Source organism: Danio rerio, chromosome 4, assembly GCF_052040795.2.
Source record: "Danio rerio strain M-AB ecotype USA chromosome 4, GRCz13ab, whole genome shotgun sequence".
In the NCBI taxonomy this organism is placed as follows: Eukaryota; Metazoa; Chordata; class Actinopteri; order Cypriniformes; family Danionidae; genus Danio; species Danio rerio.
In genome coordinates, this window is record NC_141024.2 from 74,400,259 (window position 1) to 74,421,624 (window position 21,366).

Sequence of the window (21,366 nt, forward strand, 5' to 3'; positions counted from 1 at the left end):
GTTAGAAAGTGACCAAAATCAAACATCTAGCCAACACTTTAAACCAGCGGGAGGAGAACTTCAATGCTATGTGGAAACTTCCACTATGGGGATTTCAACAGAAACCAATCATCTGAAAACAGGCCAATGAAATGACAATAAGTTGGCAGCGTCAGCGTGCACAGCTGGCAACAATTACAATCAATATTGTAAAAAGATACCCGCCTTGCATCACAGAGGCTGTTTCTCAAAATGCGTTCTTCAGCAATCTTGTGCCCTCATGTTCTCGTGTAAATTCAGTTCCAAATCTCAAGAACGCAAGAGGGGGATGCATGAAACGTCCCGGATGTGTTCTTAATATCGAGGACGTATGAATGCAGACTTAATGCTGTAATGTTTAAATAATTTTTTATTAAAATGATTGAAGGTCATGTGACCATCGAGAAGAACGCAGCATCTCATTTCTCACAGGACACGTTCTCTGTTTTCATGGTCTCCCAAGTTCTTTCTTCCATGGTGACCTGGCAAGGTTTTTGATGCACAGTTAAAATCACGGCTCGTTCTTCCAAAAGGGTGACCCAACCCAGTTGTCCCCCGCAATGCGGTTGGCACTCAGATCTGAGGGTTACAGTGAGAGTTAATCCGCCACCCTCTGGCTTGCGGACCTCTTGCTCCTATCCAAGCTTTGAGTGAGAGAAGCGCTCTTAAAAGGCAAGACTTTTTAAGTCTCCCATCTCCTTCTTCCCGGAAGTGCACAGTGAGCTCACGCAGTCTTGGAGGGCACCTTTCTCTGCCCGATCTGTGCATGCTTCTGCTCTCACTACCCTTGACAGCAGAGCTTCCAGGGGGTATGATTCAAATCCCCAGATTGAGCATGCCATTGTGGTCAATTTATGCCCACATGGTAGCTCTTCCTTTCGATCCAGGCCTTATACACGAGCTCTCCCGCAACCGACTATGCATTCCACCAAGTCAGCTACGCATGCCCTGGGGAGGACGATGGCCACACTAGTGGTCCAGGAACACCATGTCTAGCTAAACCTGGCTGATATGTGTGATGTTGACAAAGTTTGCTTTCTTAACACATCCATATCCGAGGCTGGCCTGTTTGGCAACACCATCGGGGAAATCACCCAGGAATTCACATCTATTGGAGGGACCGTAAGACTGTAAGACCGTAAGAATCCACATAGGCTGCTCCTCGCCAAGGGTGCATGCCTGCAGCTTTAAGACCTGCTCCTCCACCCCCGCCTGTGCCTCTGGCCAAGCAGCAGCGCCAAGCATCCCACAGGCATCCAGCGCCCCAGCCCCAAGGTGCCACTAAGTCTGGTAAACAGACCATGAAGCATCCCTGAGACAAGTCATCTGGAGAATTGAAACTTGCTATTTTCCTGGTGGAGGACCAGGCTCTTTAACATCAAACAGCGTTTTTCAATGCCAGGCTGCCGACTTCATGAGCAATTTTCCCCATCTCCAGATCTGTCAGTTTGAATGCTTGCTTATATGGGATACTATGCCTTCCAGCATGCAGGATTGGTTCACCTTGCCGGTGGCTCTCAAAGTGCGAGAGGACATTCTCGCTTCTCTTACACTCCCAGCCCCAACTCCCAGGAACGAGATGAGAGTGAATCTCTAGCCACCTGCTCTTCTGTGGGACCCCAGCACTCCCCGGCTGAGCCCTCCCATTTCATGCTGCCCCACCATTGGTGCATCAACAATCGTACCTATGATGCTACATGCCCGGGCTCTGCTGGCCTGTATAGCGCTGACCAGCCTGTCGCAAAGGTTCATTCGGACGATCAGACTTGGCTGCGCAATTCAATTTGGTGAATGGCCTCCCAACTTCAAGGGTGTGTATTTCAACATGGTCAGCCCTGCATCTGCACCTGTCTTGTGAGAGGAGATTGCTGTCCTCCTGACGAAGGATGCTGGTCCCTCCAGCTGAGATGGGGAGCGGGTTTTATAACATGTATGCTATCTTACCCAAAAGGAACAGTGGGCTACAGCCAATCCTAGACCTGCACATTTTGAACAGCTGTCTTTACAGGTTGATGGTCAGAATCATCACGCAGAGGCGTAACCAATCAGGATTGGTTTGCAGCAATAGACCTGAAGCACGCCTAATCTCTTGTCTCCATTCTTCTACACCACTGTCGGTTTCTGTGGTTTGCATTCGAGGGTTGAGCTTTGCAAAGTCCATCCCTTCGGTCTCTCTCTGTCTCCTTGGGTTTGCACCGAGTTCACAGAGGGTGCCCTAGCACCCATTCGACTTGCAGGCGTCTGCATACTCAATTATCTCGACGACTGGCTGATTTTATCTCACTAGCGGCATCAATAGATTATACACAGAGACAGGGTGCTTCAGCACCTCGATCTGTTGGGGCTACAGGTCAACCGAGAGAAGAGCAAGCTTGCCCCTGTGCAGAGCATCTTTTTTTTTGGGGTTGGAGCTGGACTCGATCACCATGTCTGATGCTGAACTGTCTGAGGGAGAAAACGATGGTCTCTCTGACATCTTTTCAGAGGCTCCTGGGACATATGGCATCTGCAGCCGCTGTCACACCGCTCAGATTGCTCCATATGAGACCGCTTCAGCATTGGCTTTACTATCAGGCCTTTAGCGAGGCGAGCTGGCCAAGAAAGTGTGTCCGATTTTCGCTAGCTGTGGCTATGCGTATTGGAAGACCCCCATGGCCCTCCAGCAAAGAAGAGCTGGCCTGAGAAAGAGTGAGCAATTCCAGCTGGATATTTTGGCACGGAGGAAAATACCCAGGGAGCCTTTAGCGAAGCGAGCTGGCCCAGCAAGTGTTATCAAATCCCACTATCTGTGGCTGGGCTTACTCGCAGGGCTTTCCAGCGATGGGAGGGACTGGGAAGGAGTGAGCAATTTCTGCAAGCTGTGGCTGGGCACATTGGTGCAGATGGAAAGACCCAGGGGGCCTTTAGCGAGGCGAGCTGGCCAAGAAAGTGTGTCCGATTCCAGCTAGTTGTGGCTTAGTGTACTGGCAGACCCCCAGGACCCTTCAGCTAGGGGAAAAAGCAAGCAATTCCAATAAGCTGAGGCTGGGATTACTGGCGAGAAGAGAAAACTCCCTTTAGCGAGGCGAGCTGGCCCATCTGGCAGAGCCCCAGGGCCCCCCACCAATGGGAGCTGGCCCGGGAAAAAGTGAGCAATTTCTGCAAGCTGGGGCTGGGCATATTGACACAGAAGAAAAGACCCTGGGGACCTTTAGCAAGGCAAGCTGGCCAAGAAAATGTGTCTGATTCCAGCTAGCTTTGGCTGGGCATACTAGAGGACCCCCAGAGCCCTCTAGTGAATAGGATCTGGCCTGGGAAAGAGTGAGCAATTCCCGCAAGATGTGGCTGAGCATAACGGCATGGAAGGAAAAGACCCAAGGGGGCTTTAGCAAGGCAAGCTGGCCCAAGAAGTGTTACCAATTCCCGCTAGCATTGACTGGGTGTACTAGTGTGGAGGGAAAGACCCGGGGGGCTTTTAGTGAGGCGAGCTGGCCAAGGAATTTGTTTGACTCCAGCTAGCTATAGCTGGGCATACTAGAAGACCTCCAGGGCCCTCCAGTGAAGAGGAGCTGGCCTGGGAAAGAGTGAACAATTCCCGCAAGCTGTGGCTGGGCATGATGGCTCGGAGGAAAAGACCCAGGGGGCCTTTAGCGAGGAAAACAGGCCCAACAAGTGCTACAACTTCCCACTAGCTGTAACTGGGCGTACTAGCGTGGAGGAAAAGACCCACCGGTCCTTCAGCAAGGCGAGCTGGCCAAGCATGTGTTACTGGCCCAGGAAAGAACAAGCATTTCCTGTAAGCTAAGGCTTGGCATATTAGCGTGAAGGGAAAAAAGTGAGCAATTTCTGCAAGCTGGGGCTAGGCATATTGACACAGAAGAAAAGACCCTGGGGACCTTAAGTGAGACAAGCTGGCCAAGAAAGTGTGTCCAATTCCAGCTAGCTGTGGCTTGGCATACTGGCAGACCTCCAGGACCCTCCAGTGAGGGGAGCTGGCCCGAGAAAGAATGAACAATTCCCGCAAGCTGTGGCTGGGTGTATTGGCATGGATGAAAAGACCAACTGGGCCTTTAGCGAGGTGAGCTGGTCCAGCAAGTGTTATCAATTCCCATAAGCCATGGCTGGGCGTACTGGTGCAGAGGGAATAACCCAGGGGGCCTTTAGGGAGGCAAGGTGGCCCAGAAAGTGTGTCTTATTCTCGCTAGCTGTCGCTGGCCATACTGGCAGACCCCTAGGGCCCTCCAGCAATGGGAGCTGGCCCGGGGAAAGAGTAAGCAATTCCTGCAAGCTGTATCTGGGCTAATAGACATAGAGGGAAAGACCCAGGGGCCCTTTAATGAGGTGAACAGGCCAGGAAAGTGTTTCTAATTCCAGCTAGCTGTGGCTGGGAGTACTGACAGACCCCCAAGGCTCTCAAGCGAGAGGAGCTGGCCCTAGAAAAAGAGAACAATTCCTGCAAGCTGTGGCTGGGCATACTGTCAGACCCCCAGCCCCTTCAACGAGGGGAGCTGTCCCAGGAAAGACTTCCAGGACCTTCCAGAGAGGGGAGCTAGCTCGGAAAAAAGTGAGCAATTCCCAAAAGCTGTGGCTGGGCGTTTTGGCACAGAGGGAAAGACCCAGGGGACCTTTAATGAGGCGAGCTGGCCCAGAAAGTTTGTTTAATTCCTGCTAGCTGTGGCTGGCCGTACTGGCAGACCCCCAGGGCTCTCCAGCAATGGGAGCCGGCCCAGGAATAAGCGAGCAAGTCCTGCAAGCTGTGGCGTATTGGCATGGAGGAAAAGATCCAGGGGGGCTTTAGTGAGGCTAGCTTGCCCAGCAAGTGTGTCCGATTCTCGCTAGCTGTGGATGAGTGTGCTGGCAGACCCCCAGGGCCGTCCAGGAAGAGGAGCTGGCCCAGGAAAGAGTAAGCAATTCCCAGAAGCTATGGCTGGTTGTATTGGCAAAGAGTGAAAGACCCAGGGGGCTTTTAACGATTTGAGCTGGCCCAGCAAGTGTGTCCAATTTTCGCTAGCTGTGGCTGGGTGTACTGGCAGACCCCCAGGCCCCTCCAGCAATGGAAGCTGGACCGGTAAAGAGCCAACAATTCCTGCAAGCTGTGGCTGGGCAAATTGGCATAGAAGAAAAGACCCAGGGGGCCTTTAGTGAGGCTAGCTGGCCCAGCAAGTGTGTCGAGCTGTGGCTCAGCATACTGGCAGACCCCCAGGGCTTTCCAGTGACAGAAGCTAGTGCGGGAAAGAATGAGTAATTCCTGCAAGCTGTATCTGGATGTATTGGCATGGAGGAAAATACCCATGGGGCCTTTAAGGAGGTGAACTGGCCCAGCAAGTGTCTCCAATTCCCACTAGCTGTGGCTGGGGATACTGGCAGAACCCCCAGGGCCCTCCAGCATTACTGGCCTAGGAACAAGCGAGTAATTCGTAAAAGCTGAGTCTGGGCATATTGGCATGGAGGGAAAGACCCAGAGGGTCTTTAGTGAGGCAAGCTGGCCTAGCACGTGTGTTCTATTCCCACAACCTGTGGCTGGGCATACTGACAGACCTCCAGGGCCTTCCAGCAACTGGAGCTGGCCCGTGAAAAAGCGAGTAATTCCAACAAGCTGTGGCCAGGCGTAGTGTTCAGCAACATGAGCTGGCCCAGGAAAAAGTGAGCAATTTTCACAAGGCCTTTAGCGAGGCGAGCTGGCCCAGAAAGTGTGTCTGATTCCTGCTAGCTGTGGCTGGGCGTACTGGCAGAACGCCAGGCCCCTTGAGCAACGGGAGCTGGCCCAGGAAAAAGCAAGCAATTCTTACAAGCTGTGGCTGGGCATACTGGCAGATCCCCAGGGCCCTCCAGTGAGGGGAGCTGTTTCGGGAAAGAGCAAGCAATTCCCACAAGCTGTGACAGGGCGTATTGGCTGAGAGAAAAAAAAACCAGAGTCTTTAGTGAGGCGAGCTGGCCCAGCAAGTGTGTCCAATTCCCGCCAGCTGTGGCTGGGCATAATGGCATGGAGTGAAAGTCCTAGGGGAACTTTAGCGGGGCAATCTGGCTAAGCAAGTGTGTCCTATTCCTGCTAGCTGTGGCTGGGCGTAATGGCAGACACCTAGGACTCTTCAGCAAGGGGTGCTGTCCCAGAAAAAAGGGCGAGTAATTTCTACAAGCTGTGGTTGGGTGTTTGGGCTCAGCTGGAAAAACCCAGGGGACTTTAACGAGGCGAGCTGGCCCAGAAAGTGTGTCCAATTCCCGCTAGCTGTGGCTGGGCGTACTGGCAAACCCCCAGGGTCCTCCAGCAATGGGAGCTGGCCCGTAAAAAAGCTACATATTCCCGCAAACTGTGGCTGGGCGTATGGGGGAAAAGACCGAGGGGCCTTTAGCGAGGCGAGCTGGCCCAGCAAGTGTGTCCAATTCCCACTAGCTGTGGCTGGGCATACTGGCAAAGCCCCAGGGCCCTCCAGTGAGGGGAGCTGTTCCGGGAAAAAGCGAGCAATTTCCGCAAGCTGAGGATGGGCATATTGGCATGGAGGGAAAGACCCTGGGAGTCTTTAGTGAGGCGAGCTGGCCCAGCACATTTGTCCAATTCTCGCTAGCTGTGGCTGGGCATGCTGGCGTGGAAGGAAAGAACCAGGGGAACTTTAACGAAGTGAGCTGGAACAGCAAGTGTTACTGGCTCGGGTAAGAGTGAACAATTCCAACAAGTTGAGGCTTTGCGTATTGACATGACGGAAAACCGAGGGGGCCTTTACTGAGGCAAGCTGGCCAAGAAAGTGTGTCTTATTCCAGCTAGCTGTGGCTGGGCATATTGGCAGATCCCCAGGGCCCTCCAGCAAAGGAAGTTGACCCAAGAAAGAGCTAGCAATTCCTGCAAGCTGTATCTGGGCATATAGGCATGGAGGAAACGACCCAGGGGGCTTTTAGAGAGGCAAACTGGCCCAGCAAGTGTGTCTAATTCCCACTAGCTGTGGCTGGGCATGCTGGCAGACCCCCAGGGCCCTTTAGCAATGAGAGCTCGCCCAGGTAAAAGCAAGCAATTCACGCAAGCTGAGGCTGGGCTTATTGGGATGAAGGGACAGACCCAGGGGGTCTTTAGTGAGGCAAGCTGGCCAAGAAAGTGTGTCCGATTCCACTTAGCTGTGGCTTGGCATACTGGCAGACCCCCAGGGCCCTCCAGGGAGGGGAGCTGGCCTGGGAAAGAGAGCAATTCTCAGAGCTGTAGCTGGAATTATTGGCGCAAAGGGAAAAGTCCCAGGGGTCCTTAAGCAAGGCAAGCTGAACCAGCAAGTGTGTCTAATTCCCGCTAGCTGTAGCTGGCGTACTGGTAGACCTCCAGGGCCCTTCAGTGACGAGAGCTATGTCAGGAAATAGTGAGAAATTCTAGCAACCTGCATCTGACCGTATTGGCATAAAGTAAAAGATCCAGGGGTCGACCCAGTGTGTAGAGCTGTGGCTGGGTGTACTGGCAGGCCCTCAGGACTTTCTAGTGACAGAAACTGGAAAAAAAAAATAGCTAGTAATTCTTACAAGCTATGGCTGGGCATATTGGCATGGAGGGAAAGATCTAGAGGGCATTTAGTCAGGCGAGCTGGCCAGGCAAGTATGTCAGATTCTAGCTAGCTGTGGCTGGGCGTACTAGCAGAACTCCAGGGCCCTACAGCGAAGGGAGTTGGCCCGGGAAAGAGCGAGCAATTGCCACAAGTGGAGGCTGGGTGTTTTGGCGCAGAGGGAAAGACCCAGAGGGACTTTAGTGAGGCGAGCTGGCATTATGGCAGACCCCCAGGGCCCTCCAGCAATTGGAGCTGGCCCAGGAAAGAGTATGCAATTCCTGCAAGCTGTATCTGGGCATATTGGCATGGCAGGAAAAAAAACCCAGGGTGCTTTTAGGGAGACAAGCTGACCGAGAAAGTGTGTCAGAATCCAACTAGCGTAGGGCTGGGCGTACTGGCAGACCCCAGGGCACTCCAGCAACAGGAGCTGGCCCGGAAACGAACAAGCATTTCCCGCAAGCTGTGGCTGGGCATACTGGTGTGGATTGAAAACACCTTTAACGAGGCAAGCTGGCACAGCAAGTGTGTCCAATTCCTGCTAGCTGTGGTTGAAGTACAGGCACAACTCTAGGGCCCTGCAGAGAAGGGAGCTGGCCTGGGCAAAAGCAAACAGTTTCCGCAAGCTGTGGGTTGGTGAATTGGCATGGAGTGAAAGACCCAGGGGGCTTTAGTGACGCGAACTGGCCAAGAAAGTGTGTCTGATTCCAGCTACCTGTGGCTGGGCGTACTGGTGCAGAAGGAAAAACCCAGGGGGCCTTTAGCGAGGCGAGTTGGCCCAGCAAGAGTTACTGACCTGGGAAAGAGTGAACAATTCCCACAAGCTGAGGCTTGGCTTATTGGCATGGAGGGAAAGACCAAGGGGGCCTTTAGTAGGGGCCTGTTTCCGGCTAGCTGTGGCTGGGTGTACTGGCAGACCCCTAGGGCCCTCCAGTAATGAGAGCTGGCTCGGGAAATAATAAGCAATTCTCGCAAACTGTATCTGTGCATATTTTATCATGGAGGAAAAGACCTAGGAGGCCTTTGTTGAGGCGAGCTGGCCCAGCAAGTGTGTCAAGCTGTGGCTTGGCGTTCTGGCAGTTCTCCACGGCCCTCCAGCAATGAGAGCTGGCTCAGGAAAAACCGAGCAATTCCCACAACATGTGGCTTGGCGTATTGGCATAGAGGGAATGACCTGGTGGTCGTTTAGTGAGGTTAGCTGGCCAAGAAAGTGTTTCTGATTCCAGCTAGCTGTGGCCGGTTGTACTGGAAGAAGCCCAGGGGCCTCCAGCAATAGGAAGCTAGCCCAGGAAAGAGTGAGATATTCCTGCATAGGCTTGGAGGAAAAGACACAGGTGGCCTTTAGCGAGGCGAGCTTGTCCAGCAAGTGGTACCTATTCCCGCTAGCTGTGGCTTGGCGTATCGGCGTGAAGGGAAAGACCCAGGGGGCCTTTAGTGAGGCGAGCTGGCCCAGCAAGTGTGTCTGATTCTCGCTAGCTGTGGCTGGGAGTACTGGCAGATCCCCAGGGCGCTCCAGCGAGGGAAGCTGTTCCGGGAAAGAGCGAGCAATTCCCACAAGCTGTGGCTGGGCATATTGGCACCGAGAAAAAAAGACACAGGGGGTCGAAGGGCAAGTCGAGCTGACCCATCAAGTGTGTCCAATTCCTGCTAGCTGTGGCTGGGCATACTGGTAGACCCACAGGGTCCTCCAGCAATGGGAGCTGGCCCGGGAAAAAGAGAGCAATTCCCGCAAGCTGTGGCTGGGGCGTAATGGCATGGGAGAAAAGACCCAAGGGGCCTTTAGCGAGGCGAGCTGGCCCAGCAAGTGTGTCCAATTCCCATAAGCTGTGGCTGGACATAATGCCATGGAGTGAAAGACTTAGGGGGCCTTTAGTGAAGCGAGCTGGCCAAGAAAGTGTGTCCGATACCTGCTAGCTGTGGCTGGGCATACTGCCAGACCTCCAGGGCACTCCAGCAAGAGTAGCTGGCCCGGAAGAGAGCAAGAAACTCTCGCAAGCTTTGGCTAGAAATATTGAAGTGAAAGGAAAAGTCCCAGAGAGCTTTTAATGAGACGAGCTGGGCAAGCAAGTGTGTCCTATTCCTGCTAGCATTGGCTGGGCGTACTGGCAGACCTCCAGGGCCCTCCAGCAATAGGAGCTGGCCCTGGAAAGAGCAAGCAATTCCTGCAAACTGTGTGTAAGATTCCCCTAAATTAGGCACCAGATTCAGCAAAGTTCAGCAGGTCGACCCGGAGACATGAGAAGAGACCAAACTGTAGTTAGAATGGTTTATTCTGCAAGTCTAACACACACAGGATGAGCAGGGATAGATATACATAGTGGGCTGACCTCTAAAAGTTACACAACAGCAGGAAGACACTCCTAATATGGGCATGCTATACAAGCAACATAAAGAGGAAATGTATAGCGTGGGACTTTCCACTGTGGGAGCAGCTTGCAAGACTGAAACCAGACGTTGACCTTAGACCTCCGACGCACACACATACACACACAAAACCACAGGAGCTTCTGCTTCTCATGCAAGCACACTTGAAAGAGGACAAAATGTTCTCTCAGTCCCCTCTTTTAGGCCAAAGGCCTAACGCAGAGGAATCTTATCATACCGTTGACCCATCATACTGTCCATTGTGGCATAGATTCGATTCATTAAACATTGCAAGAGAAAAGGACCACAACAACAAATAAGAAGGAAAATAATACATACAGGAATTATCATTGTAAGAAAAGGAGTCACCCAGCCGAACAGACCCATCATCCAACCCCAAGTTGTGTCGGGAACATAATCTGAAGTCATGGCAATTTTTAACCCTTGGAGAGTAGACATAGCAGTACTCATTTACATACCCCCCCCCCTGGGATGCTGTTAAGAGATCTAGAGCCATTCTATTTTGCAAAACCATGGTACGTAGATTACCCAGCTCCTTATTCTGGGCCTCATTAATTATTTTTTTGAGGCATTCAGAAATAGGCCCATGCGATAGTCCAGGGTCTCGATTCTTAGTAGAGCTTTTCCCACACCTATTTGCGGAAATAGAGCCAATACCATTTTGTTACCAGTGGTCCATAACTTGAAATCCTCGGGCACGTCAGTACCCCATACAGAGTCATGGGGCTTCATTTCAGGGACACTGCGTTTAACTCTTTGCTGCGCTGACAGGACCTGGGCTGTCACAATAAAAGTGTGATCAGTCACATGCACAGGGGCACACTGCCCCGTCCAGTTGGCCGGTAATGACATGTAGGCGTTTTTTCCCACACAACCATCACCCACCCTGGACCACATAAGTGCCATTTGAGGGTCCTGAGATGTCGACTGGGGCCCCCTCTCCCGAGGAGGCAATTTGTTGACAGTTAACAGTGCTTCCCATGAAATGAGAGCCCTTGGTCTGGTTATAACACATAGGGTGTGTAATAGAGTGGTTAATAAAAACCTTGTGGCTAATAGGTGCGGGTTTAGCATGGCCAAATTTTACCCAAAATAGAGCATCACATATACCATTTCTAATGCCAATCCGGTATGGATCGTAGTCATCAACAATTATATATGGGTCCTGGTACCCTGATCCTGCAAAACTGGCAAAACATTTAGCAGAGGTCTTATTCATGGGTTTGGCATAAAGAGGGGTTTGCTTGGCTGAATGAGGCATAACAGAACATACATAACAACCAGATACATTATATGACCTAGCTAAAACTTTCACATATTGATACCACATATTAGTTCCAATTGGATTGTCAGCCCCATCCTCTGCCCATCCAAATTCATGATCATGTGTCCAGCGTTTCAGCCTGGCTGCATTAGCTTGAGTCACAAGAGAGAAACAATAGTCCAATTGTCCGCAGCAAAAAGGAAGTCATGCTGACCCCTGCTCTAGGATATCCAGACACGGTTGCGCGGTTGCAGAGGTGTCAGTTGTGCTGAGGGGGCCCCCAAAATCTGTAAAACAAAGAGAGTCTGCAGACAGATTATCATAGTACAAAACTTATACATTTTTATTATTCAATAGGTGCTCGTTTTATCCTGGTTGCATGGATCCACTGTGGAGAAGAGGAGGTTAAAACGGCGGTTCTGGTTACAGCCACGACATCCGTCGGGGGGCCATATTTGGGGTCCCCCAGTTCTGTGCTCATTTTATTGAACTGTCTAATCATTACTCTGTCACCGGCCTTAAAGGGGTGTGTTGGGTCTACCGGCATCGGGGCTGAACCAGAATGTATGTTAGTCCAGTATGCATGCAATGTTGTTAGTAACTGTTGTGCATATTCACTCATATGAATATCCAAAGAACCATCACCCAGTGTTGTACCCCTTTGCCTCCATGGTGAGGGAAAGGGTCGCCCCATCACAGTCTCATAAGGAGACAGACCGTGAAGACTTTTGTGAGGAGACATCCTCATGTCTGCTAAAACGACAGGTAGCAAGGCGAGCCAATTTGAGTGCCCTGCATGTTGCATAGCCTTTCTTAATTTGTCCTTAATAGTCCTATTAGTTCGTTCTACTATACCAGATGATTGTGGATGGTAGGGAATATGTAGCTGCCAATTAATTTGGAGTTCTTTAGCTAGATTTTGTATTACTTTCGCAGTAAATGAGGTTCCCTTATCTGAGTCTATGGCACATGGTATACCGTATCTTGGAATGATTTCTCTTGTCAAACATCTGACAACTGTATTAGCGTCTTCTTTACCACATGGGAAGGCTTCAACCCATTTTGAAAATTTGTCCACAAAAACCAGTAAATATTTATTAGGACCCCTCTTTGGCAGGTGTGTGAAATCTACCTGCCACTCCTGAAAGGGTGTTTCAGGGAGGGGCAATTGTTGATGTTGAGCTTGAGGTTTAGTGATATTGTTTTGAGCGCATATCAGACATCTATCTAAGGTGTTATTAACATGATGTTGTAAATTATAAATTATTAATGCACAAAAAGGAACTCATTGTGTACAAAAGGAACTCATTGTGTCAATTACCCCTCTTCGGCCGCGGTGTGTAACACCGTGAAACTCGCGGACGAGAAAAGGAGCACAGGATGATGGCAGGCTTAAACGGCCTTTGCCATCTAGCATTATTCCATTAGGATCAGTCGTGGCGTCACATTCAGACCAGTAAGTATGGTACTAAGTATTTAGTAAGCTGCTGTTTTAGATGTGTCAGGAGCTCCTCCTGATCATCTTTCCACGCGAGGCGTGTTTTTATACGAGTGCGTGTCTTTTTACCCTCATCTGTTTCTTCCTTAATTGTCTCTGTGTGTACTATATCATGCTTGGGATCAAGAGCAGATATTTTTTCTATTATTTCGTCATCGTCATAGGACAAACCCATTTTGGTTTGAAGGATAAATCGATAATCTGCCCCAATTAGTTGGCAGTGACGCGAGCTGCGCAACAGCATGTCTACAAATTGCAGTGGTTTGTCCACTTCTGGTAAAAGAGATATAAGATCTTTAAGAACAGAGGGTGAAGGGGGAATTATTTCTATCCCTCGGGGTTTAGCAACCCACACGGCAGCCACATTAGAGGCTGGAGTAGCGCCTTCTGTGCTGTTATAACGGTCTGGTTTAGTTTTAATCAGTTCTGTCAGTGACGGGTAAATAGAAGGTACTGTAGGGGGAGCGCTAGCAGCAGAGCATGAAGCTGCAGGCGGAAGCCCCGTATAAGGGGTGGTGATATCATAGTTGTCTTAGCAGCTGCGAGAGAGCCCCTCTTATCTGCCTTACGGGCAGTATTGCTTCTGCTTTTGGGTTTGGGGACAGATTTCAAAACGGTTTTAGGTGTAAAAATGCCTTTTTTTATCCCTCCATATCGAGCTCATTTTATACCATGTGTCATATCCATTCATCATATATTGGTCATTCCATTCTGGATCCCCATATCAATTTGTAAGCTAACTGAAGGAAACCTGGGTCAAATGTTCCTTCCCTAGGAAAGTCTCTCCATTGAGATTGTCCCTCTGTCCACCCAGCTAAATTGGACAGCCAGGGTTCAGTGTAAAATCCCCACCCACATCTATCCATGCATTGCTTTGGACTCTCACTGGGTTCTGGTTTTGGATATCCTTGTCCCATATTGCTGAAGCTGGTGCGTAATACTTATTTACTAAAATTTATTAAATCCCCTGATTTGTGGAACCCAAATTTAATTGAGTACGACAACACAAATCCTTCTGTGCAATTTACTGTTGAAAGTAAACTTGACAGGATATCAAGTGTCAAATTAATAAATTTCCCTGATTTGTGGAACCCAAATTTAATTGAGTACGACGACACAAATCCTTCTGTGCAATTTACTGTTGAAAGTAAACTTGACAGGATATTCTGTGCTCTACAGCACAGACCTCTCTTGCTTGCACAACCCAATTTTTAATTAAAATCTTACGATTTCCTGAGATACACCGGAGCAGGCAGTGTGAATAAAAATTCTCTTACCTGATCAGATGTATCCCGGACGAGCCCCCAAGTCTGTAAGATTCCCCTAAATTAGGCACCAGATTCAGCAAAGTTCAGCAGGTCGACCCGGAGACATGAGAAGAGACCAAACTGTAGTTAGAATGGTTTATTCTGCAAGTCTAACACACACAGGATAAGCAGGGATAGATATACATAGTGGGCTGACCTCTAAAAGTTACACAACAGCAGGAAGACACTCCTAATATGGGCATGCTATACAAGCAACATAAAGAGGAAATGTATAGCGCGGGACTTTCCACTGTGGGAGCAGCTTGCAAGACTGAAACCAGACGTTGACCTTAGACCTCCGACGCACACACATACACACACAAAACCACAGGAGCTTCTGCTTCTCATGCAAGCACACTTGAAAGAGGACAAAATGTTCTCTCACTGTGGCTGGGCGTATTGTGGAGAGAGGGAAAGACCCAGGGAGCCTTTAGTGAGGCAAGCTAGCCAAGAAAGTGTGTCCGATTCCACCAAGCTGTGGCTGAGCATACTGGCAGACCCCCAGGACCATACAGCGGGGGGAGCTGGCCTGGGAAAGAGTGACCAATACCTGCAAGCTGTGGCCGGACGTATTGGCGCAGAGGAAATGACCCAGAGGGCCTTTTGCGAGGTGAGCAGAGCCAGAAAGTCTGTCTATTTCTCAATAGCTGTGGCTGAGCCTACTGGCAGACCCCCAGGGCCCTCCAGTGATGGGAGCTGGCCTGTGAAAGAGCGAGCAATTCCCGCAAGTTGTGGCTGGTTGTATTGGTTTGGAGGGAAAGACCCAGGGGGCCTTTAGCAAGGCGAGCTGGCCAAGAAAGTGTGTCAGATTCTTGCTAGCTGTGGCTGGGCATATTGGCAGACCCCCAGGGCCCTACACTGGTGGGAGCTGGCCTGGGAAAGAGCTAGCAATTCCCACAAGTTGTGGCTTGGTGTATTTGCGCAGAGAGAAAGACCCAGGGGGCTTTTAGCGAGGCGAGATGGCCCAGTTAGTCTGTCAGATTTACGCTAGCTGTGGCTGGGCATACAGGCAGACCCCCAGGTCCCTCCAGCAATGGGAGCTCGCCCAGGGATGAGCAAGGTTTCCTGCTAGATGTAGCTGGGATTTTGGCAGACCTGCAGGGCCCTCCAGCGAGGCGAGCTGGCCCAGAAGATGTGTCCAATTCCCGTCAGCTGTCGCTGGCTAAGCAAGGCATACTCAAAACTCCTAATACAATTTGGTGGTAGAACTATGAGCGGTTGTAGCACTGCAGCCATCTCAGAATTTGAATATAGCTATAGCCAGGTGGTAGAAGTGGGAGAGGTTGGTGCACCAGAACCAATTCCAAACTTGAATGCTGTGACTGATAGGTCCTTTAGGTCACTAACGCCACGTCTAGCTGGTGCGTTTGTTTAGCCAAGTCTGTGTTCCCGGGCTTAAGTGTGGGGTGCCCGGCACTGCTGGAAAACAGGTGTTCTTCTAGGGACCTCTGCAGAGATTGTGCTTGCCCTGGAAAGAGTGACTGATCACTGGGCAAGCTTTGGCCGGGTAAGAGCCCCTTGAAGTCAACTCATAGGAGGGCCCCTGGCAGCCAGAGCCAAGCCCCAGATGAGTGACCAATCCCTGGGCAAGCTTTAGCCGGGCAAGAGCAAGTGGAGGGAGTCTGGGGAATAGTGGCTCTTACTAGTGAGTGTCTGGAGCGACAAAGCTCCAGTTGGAGGTTGGTGGGTCTTAACTTGTGGGTTTGCTTAACAGAACACGCTCTACACTTGAATTGTTGACCCAGACCCCAAAACACCAGGCCATGCCCAATGGGAGGCTCCCTTTCCTGGCCTACCTGTTGGAACATCTTGCGCCTGGAGGTATGTGCCTGAAACCATTTATCTCTGACCTGCCAGCGGAATTTTCAGTCGAAAAGCAGAAATGGGTAAGAATGATGATTTCCCCATTCTGGTTCAGTCCTGTCAAGTGTGCACACCCACAGCAAAGAGCTGTGCAAAGTTCCACATGGCTGGCACACTGAAGCTGCCCAAATGGTGCGGTTCAATGGTTTTATGGTTCTTTTAAAAGAAAAGAGAAGCCATGCAAAGGCTCACATTACTGGCGCAGTAAAGCTGCCATAAAATGGTGCCTGTCAGCGGTTCACAAGATGCTAAACTCAGAGGAGAAGAGGCCTTTGCTCTCGCTAGCTTCTGGCCGTGTGGACAAGCGAAAGACGATATGTCTGGTGCCCGGCTGTCGGAGGACGCAGGCCTGGCTAGACAGGCACCTGAAGCAGCACGCAGAGTTCTCTGCCTCGGCCTAAAAGGAGGCCATGCGGAAAGCAAAGTGCTGGAAGGTGGCCCAGGAACATCGGTGGCTGCAGACCACTCAACCAGCGGTTTCTGTAGTGTCTCGGCTAGGACTATCAGAAGAGGACCAGGAACGAGATGACCCCAAAGCCAAGTGCTACATGCGCATCCAGGCCCAGTTGTCAGACCTAAGCATACAGGTAGAAGGGGTGAGGTCTACCATGGGTGAAGTCACGCGTCAAAATAACAAGACGTCCAAGCTGACAAGGATCAATGTGTTCCTTGGATACATGGTGAAGGGCATCCCGATCACATTTAATCTGTTTTTAATCATTTTTATTAACTGTTTTTATTTTATTTTACTTGTCTTTTTTTATTCCTGTTTACATAAAGCACTTAGAATTGCCAGGGCGTATGAAATGTGCCATAGAAATAAACTTGCCTTGCCTAAGTTACCATCATCTTCATAATTTCTTGACTCCAAACCCATTCTTGAAAATCCCAGCATAGACCTTCAATAGTCATTTTCTTCATCGGGAGATCGAGCCATTTTGCAGCTCAACAAAAGCACTTATCCTGTGTGAGCTCTGAGCTAAATCTGCGTCATAGCTAAAACAGTTTCAATTCTTTTTCTCACCCCCATGACGAGAGTAATCATGTATGACATTAGACACACTGTGCTGAAAGTGGTATTGCCTGTTATGAAGCTCCAGTGGCCATGTCCAATCATAGACATAAAGTCATGTCATCGGCAGGGGTGAAATAATGCAATAATAACAAACGCAATAATACACAGCAAAGCTTTTTTACTGAACTTATTAGACACTCAAAGTCTCTCAAAATCCTGGGAACTATCCGGGAATTGATAAAGCTATTGACAAGGATCATTCCTGATTTACATTTCACATGTTCTGATTAAATGAAAAATATTTCATCACAATATACGATATATCACAATATCAACAAACTTTTTACAAGTTACTTTATTAGGAGTAATTAATATATATATATATATATATATATATATATATATATATATATATATATATATATATATATATATATATTATTTAAATCTGGTTGTTCAAACTACTTATCAAAATAAGCCAAATCAACACAATTCTTGTTTTTAAGCTATTAAATTAAATTGGCAAAAACATTTAGGTTAACTTTATTGATTTGTGTTGAGTCAACATAAAGGAATTGTGTGGAATGCAGTATATTTTATCATGTTGTTGAATATAAATGCTTTTGTAAACAAATATTTCAAGAAACAATTGAAACATTACAATGAGGTGTCATTAGTGAATGTTAGTTAATGCATTCAAATCAGCAGTTACCACCCTGTAAAGCCCAATAAGTTAATGTAACTCAAACCATTTGAGGAAACCAATTGCAACAAACTAAGTTCAAAAACTAATCCTAATGAGTACTGTGAACTTAATCCATTTGAGTAAACGAAGCAATTTGAGCACAGTAAAACCCAATAAATGAAGAGAACTCAAACCAACTGAGTACTGAAAACCCAATAAGTTAAAGCAACTCAAACCGCTTAAGGAAACCGACAGTAAATGAACTAATGATAACGATTTGAACCTTTTTGTACAGTCAGTGTTAATGAAGGGGTCTATAAGGGGTCATTGACTTCATGGTAGACCAGATAAACATGAAAAGTTGAAACATATTAAATCTCTAGTCTGTATATTCTTAAAAAGACTGTAACAGTTTAAACATACATAATTACTCAATCTGTCCCCCCTCCCTTGATAACAATATCACACATACATGTTCATAATCACGATATATGTTGTATTATTGAACATTAGCACATGTCCAGCAGTATTAAAAGAAAAACAATATATTCATAACTCAGGTTTAGGATTCCTAATTGTCATAATACATACTCAGGGACAGCGGGAGAATAAAATATGTTTATTAAAGATGTTTATTAAAGAAAAAAATGAAACTTGTTATAGTACTTACGCATTTATTGATTTGATTTCTTCCATTGTCCTCACTTGTAAGGGGGTTTGGATGACGGCATCAGCTGATAGATAATACAATTTAATGTAATCATGAAGACACCAACATGAAAAGAGAAGAGCTCAGATCCTGACATTAAGAAGAACACAGGCAGACAGCAGCACAAAAGCATACAATTCGTCACAAGGTGAACAAAGTTAGTGCAAACAATAAGTAAGGGTGTACTTTTTTATACATATTGAAGAAAGATGACGTTTTTTAAGCAACCATACACTTGGGAACAGTCGAGAAACCAATCAATTAAGAAAAAATACAAACTGACTACAAAATGACACACCAGACAGGAAGTGAACTAAGAGTTCACATACAAGACAAGGACCATGAACATATATAACTAAATAAATAAATAATAAATGTGTGTAATCTGCCATTTTTGCACTATTTCTAAATGCTGCATATATGACATTTTAATATATGTAATATCCAAATATGAACTTGTATATATTTCCACATATATTTCTACATTGTCATGATTATTATACACTTTCGTACAAACTATAGGCAATATTCAGCTGTTTTTAACAAGACAAAACACAAGTCTGTGCTAGAGCAGTTCAGAAACTTGCATCAATTCAAATGTGCGGATCGATTGTGTTCAAGAAATGCAAAGACCAGAGAGTGCTTTTAGTCACGTTCCCACAGAAAGCCCTTTACAAAAATAATGTAGACGCTGCCATCTGCTGGAACAAGAGTGATTTACTGTGTGTTTTCTTGATAAACTACATCCAAAACAACTGCATAAAAACCTGTAAGTAAATTAATGTACTACTAAACATCATGTCGGAGCATATACATGCTGCTGTGGTCCTTTATGGAAAGTAGGAGCTGTGCTGGATCACCTTTATTTAATCACAATAATTAAACAAAGAAAAACCAGGATCCTCCCTTCGCTATAATTCTTAGCTAGAGTTTAGTTAAATGATCGTCTTTATAATGTATTTTACAAAATAATTAATTAGATTCCTTCTTCACCACACAGGGTAACTTTGATGAGTTCTGGAAAATGAAATCAATGTCCACTCCAGTAAAGAAAAGTAATAAAATACACGTTTATTAATAAAATAAAATCCAGTGGAAAAGTAGAATAAACAAAAAACCAATAACAGAAACAAAATCCTTACTTTATGCTCCGTTGAGGATAAAGGGCAACCAACCTCAGTGTAGAGAAGTCAGAAAGCGCAAAGCTGGTCAGAGCGGCTCAGCTTTAATACACTCAGAATCAGGTCATGCACATAACCACACCTCATATATCAGTGAGGACTTGACATATTCAATACAAGTACCCAAACACTATTTTGGGTTTTACCTGCTACATCAAACACTAACTATATTCTTCCAGCCGAGCTACAGTAGGTGGCGTTATCAACTTTACTACTCTGCTCTCTAACTCAACATACTGCCAGAAGAAGAAGAAGAAGAAGAAGGAAGATATACGTGGCGTATTTACTGTGCTCCGTGTCCAGTGTTTATGTAAAAAAGCCATTGTTCAGTTTATGCACATTTAAAATAGGTGTTGTATGAAGATTATTTTATATCTCATTTAGAAGAAAAGGTGTGGCATATTTAGTGAGTCGCGCCACCGCGAATCAGTTCAGTTAGGAATCAACCAAATCAAGCAAGCGTTCGCGAATCAGTTCAGTTCAAGTCAACCGAATGATAAAAACGAAAGTGAATCAGTTCAGGAATGGCGATGTGAAAGCGGAGGTCCTACAATCTCATCTTTTACGGCGTAAAACAGTAAACTATCCACTCGTTCTGTAGCACCTTCACTTTGTGAACTGCAGAAGGGTGTATGATAATCTGGATTGACAGCGGATGGTTTTTAATAACGCTTATAGACGGTGCCGAAGTCTCGCTCGTGACGATCCTTGCAAGTGCGTCAATGAAAAACGTGAGTTTCACTCGACAGTACATTATATTATATTAATATGATTGTCAGTTACTTGTGTTTAATTGATGTACAACTGCTGCATTGTTGATTGTTATGTTTGAGTATATAATTGCCCACATTACTACTATCTACATTCATATTGTATGGATATGACTCAGCACATTTATAGTGCTAGTGGTGTCCATCATACGATGATTCCAATTATTACTGATCACATTAATTTGTTCATTATAGAACCACACATGTGCAAGAGTCGTATGAAGCAGTATCATAATTATTCAGCAACATTTAGTACCGGCTGGAATTTTTGCCCTTCTCATCGCGGGAGGATTCATTGTGCACCAACGGCCCTGAGACTGTAGCTAAAAGACCAGCTTCATTCAACCTCCTGGTATCTGAACGTGTAGAAAGGACTTTTTATAATAGTTTTCTTTATTATTGATTTGTAAGCAATCAGCATTATTCTTTCATACTATTGTGAACCTTTTTATTTCATTATTATTTGCTCAGGCCTACGCTTTTTTGATGTATGTTTTTGTTCATTTAAATAATATTTTTATTTGAGAATTAATATATCCTATTTGAGTAAACACCTACAATTTAGTACGTCTGTGTTTTTTTCTTTCATGGTTATTGGACATTAATAGTGTTAATATACATACTGAGACGATTGGCACCGTAACAGTTACCAGTGCAACCCAGTTCTTCATAACAGTTTATACTGCTTCAGGTAAAGTCACTTAACTAAACCCCTACATGTCTTTTGATTAAAAGTAACTGCCTGCATTTCCTTTGGGATCCTGTATGTCTATATCTGCTCTGTTTAGGGTGTTTGTGGCGGATGTTTTTCACTGAACTCGTGACGCAGTTGTGCTGAAATCTGTAATCAGAGTCGCTGTACAGTGAATTAAAGTTCTCCAATCAACATGTTTGCTCAATCTTAGCATTAAAACATCATTTACTGCGCCACTCGACGAGGATCGCTTGATTTTCGATCGTTTGTTCGCGCAACCAAGGCGTTCCCGAGTTAATATTTTACTGAACAGCGCCCCCTGGCCACAGTATTCGGCACTTCACCGCCCTTCATAAACGAAAGTGAAAGGGCTTCATTGTTGTGTCGCCATTTTAAACAGACAGAATCCAGCATTTACAACGCAGAACAACTTTAAATCTTTAATGTCTTCACAAAACATGTAAGGTTATATATATATATATAT

The 21,366-nt window shown here is 47.1% G+C and overlaps 1 protein-coding gene across 26 annotated transcripts in view; it reads left to right on the forward strand.

Moving 5' to 3' along the window:
* Nucleotides 1–19,668: 19,668 nt before the first annotated feature.
* LOC110439376 (protein NLRC3) overlaps nucleotides 19,669–21,366 on the forward strand; it is a 50,778-nt gene continuing 49,080 nt past the window's right edge. For 13 of the 26 annotated variants that reach the window (NM_001444695.1, XM_087245849.2, XM_087245848.2 and 10 more), the window contains 1 exon segment: nucleotides 19,669–20,149. Coding sequence is in view for 2 of the 26 variants with exons in the window: in XM_087245836.2 (XP_087101962.1) it covers nucleotides 20,074–20,149 (76 nt within the window). In the remaining 24 variants the exon portion in view is untranslated. 26 annotated transcript variants of the gene reach the window in all.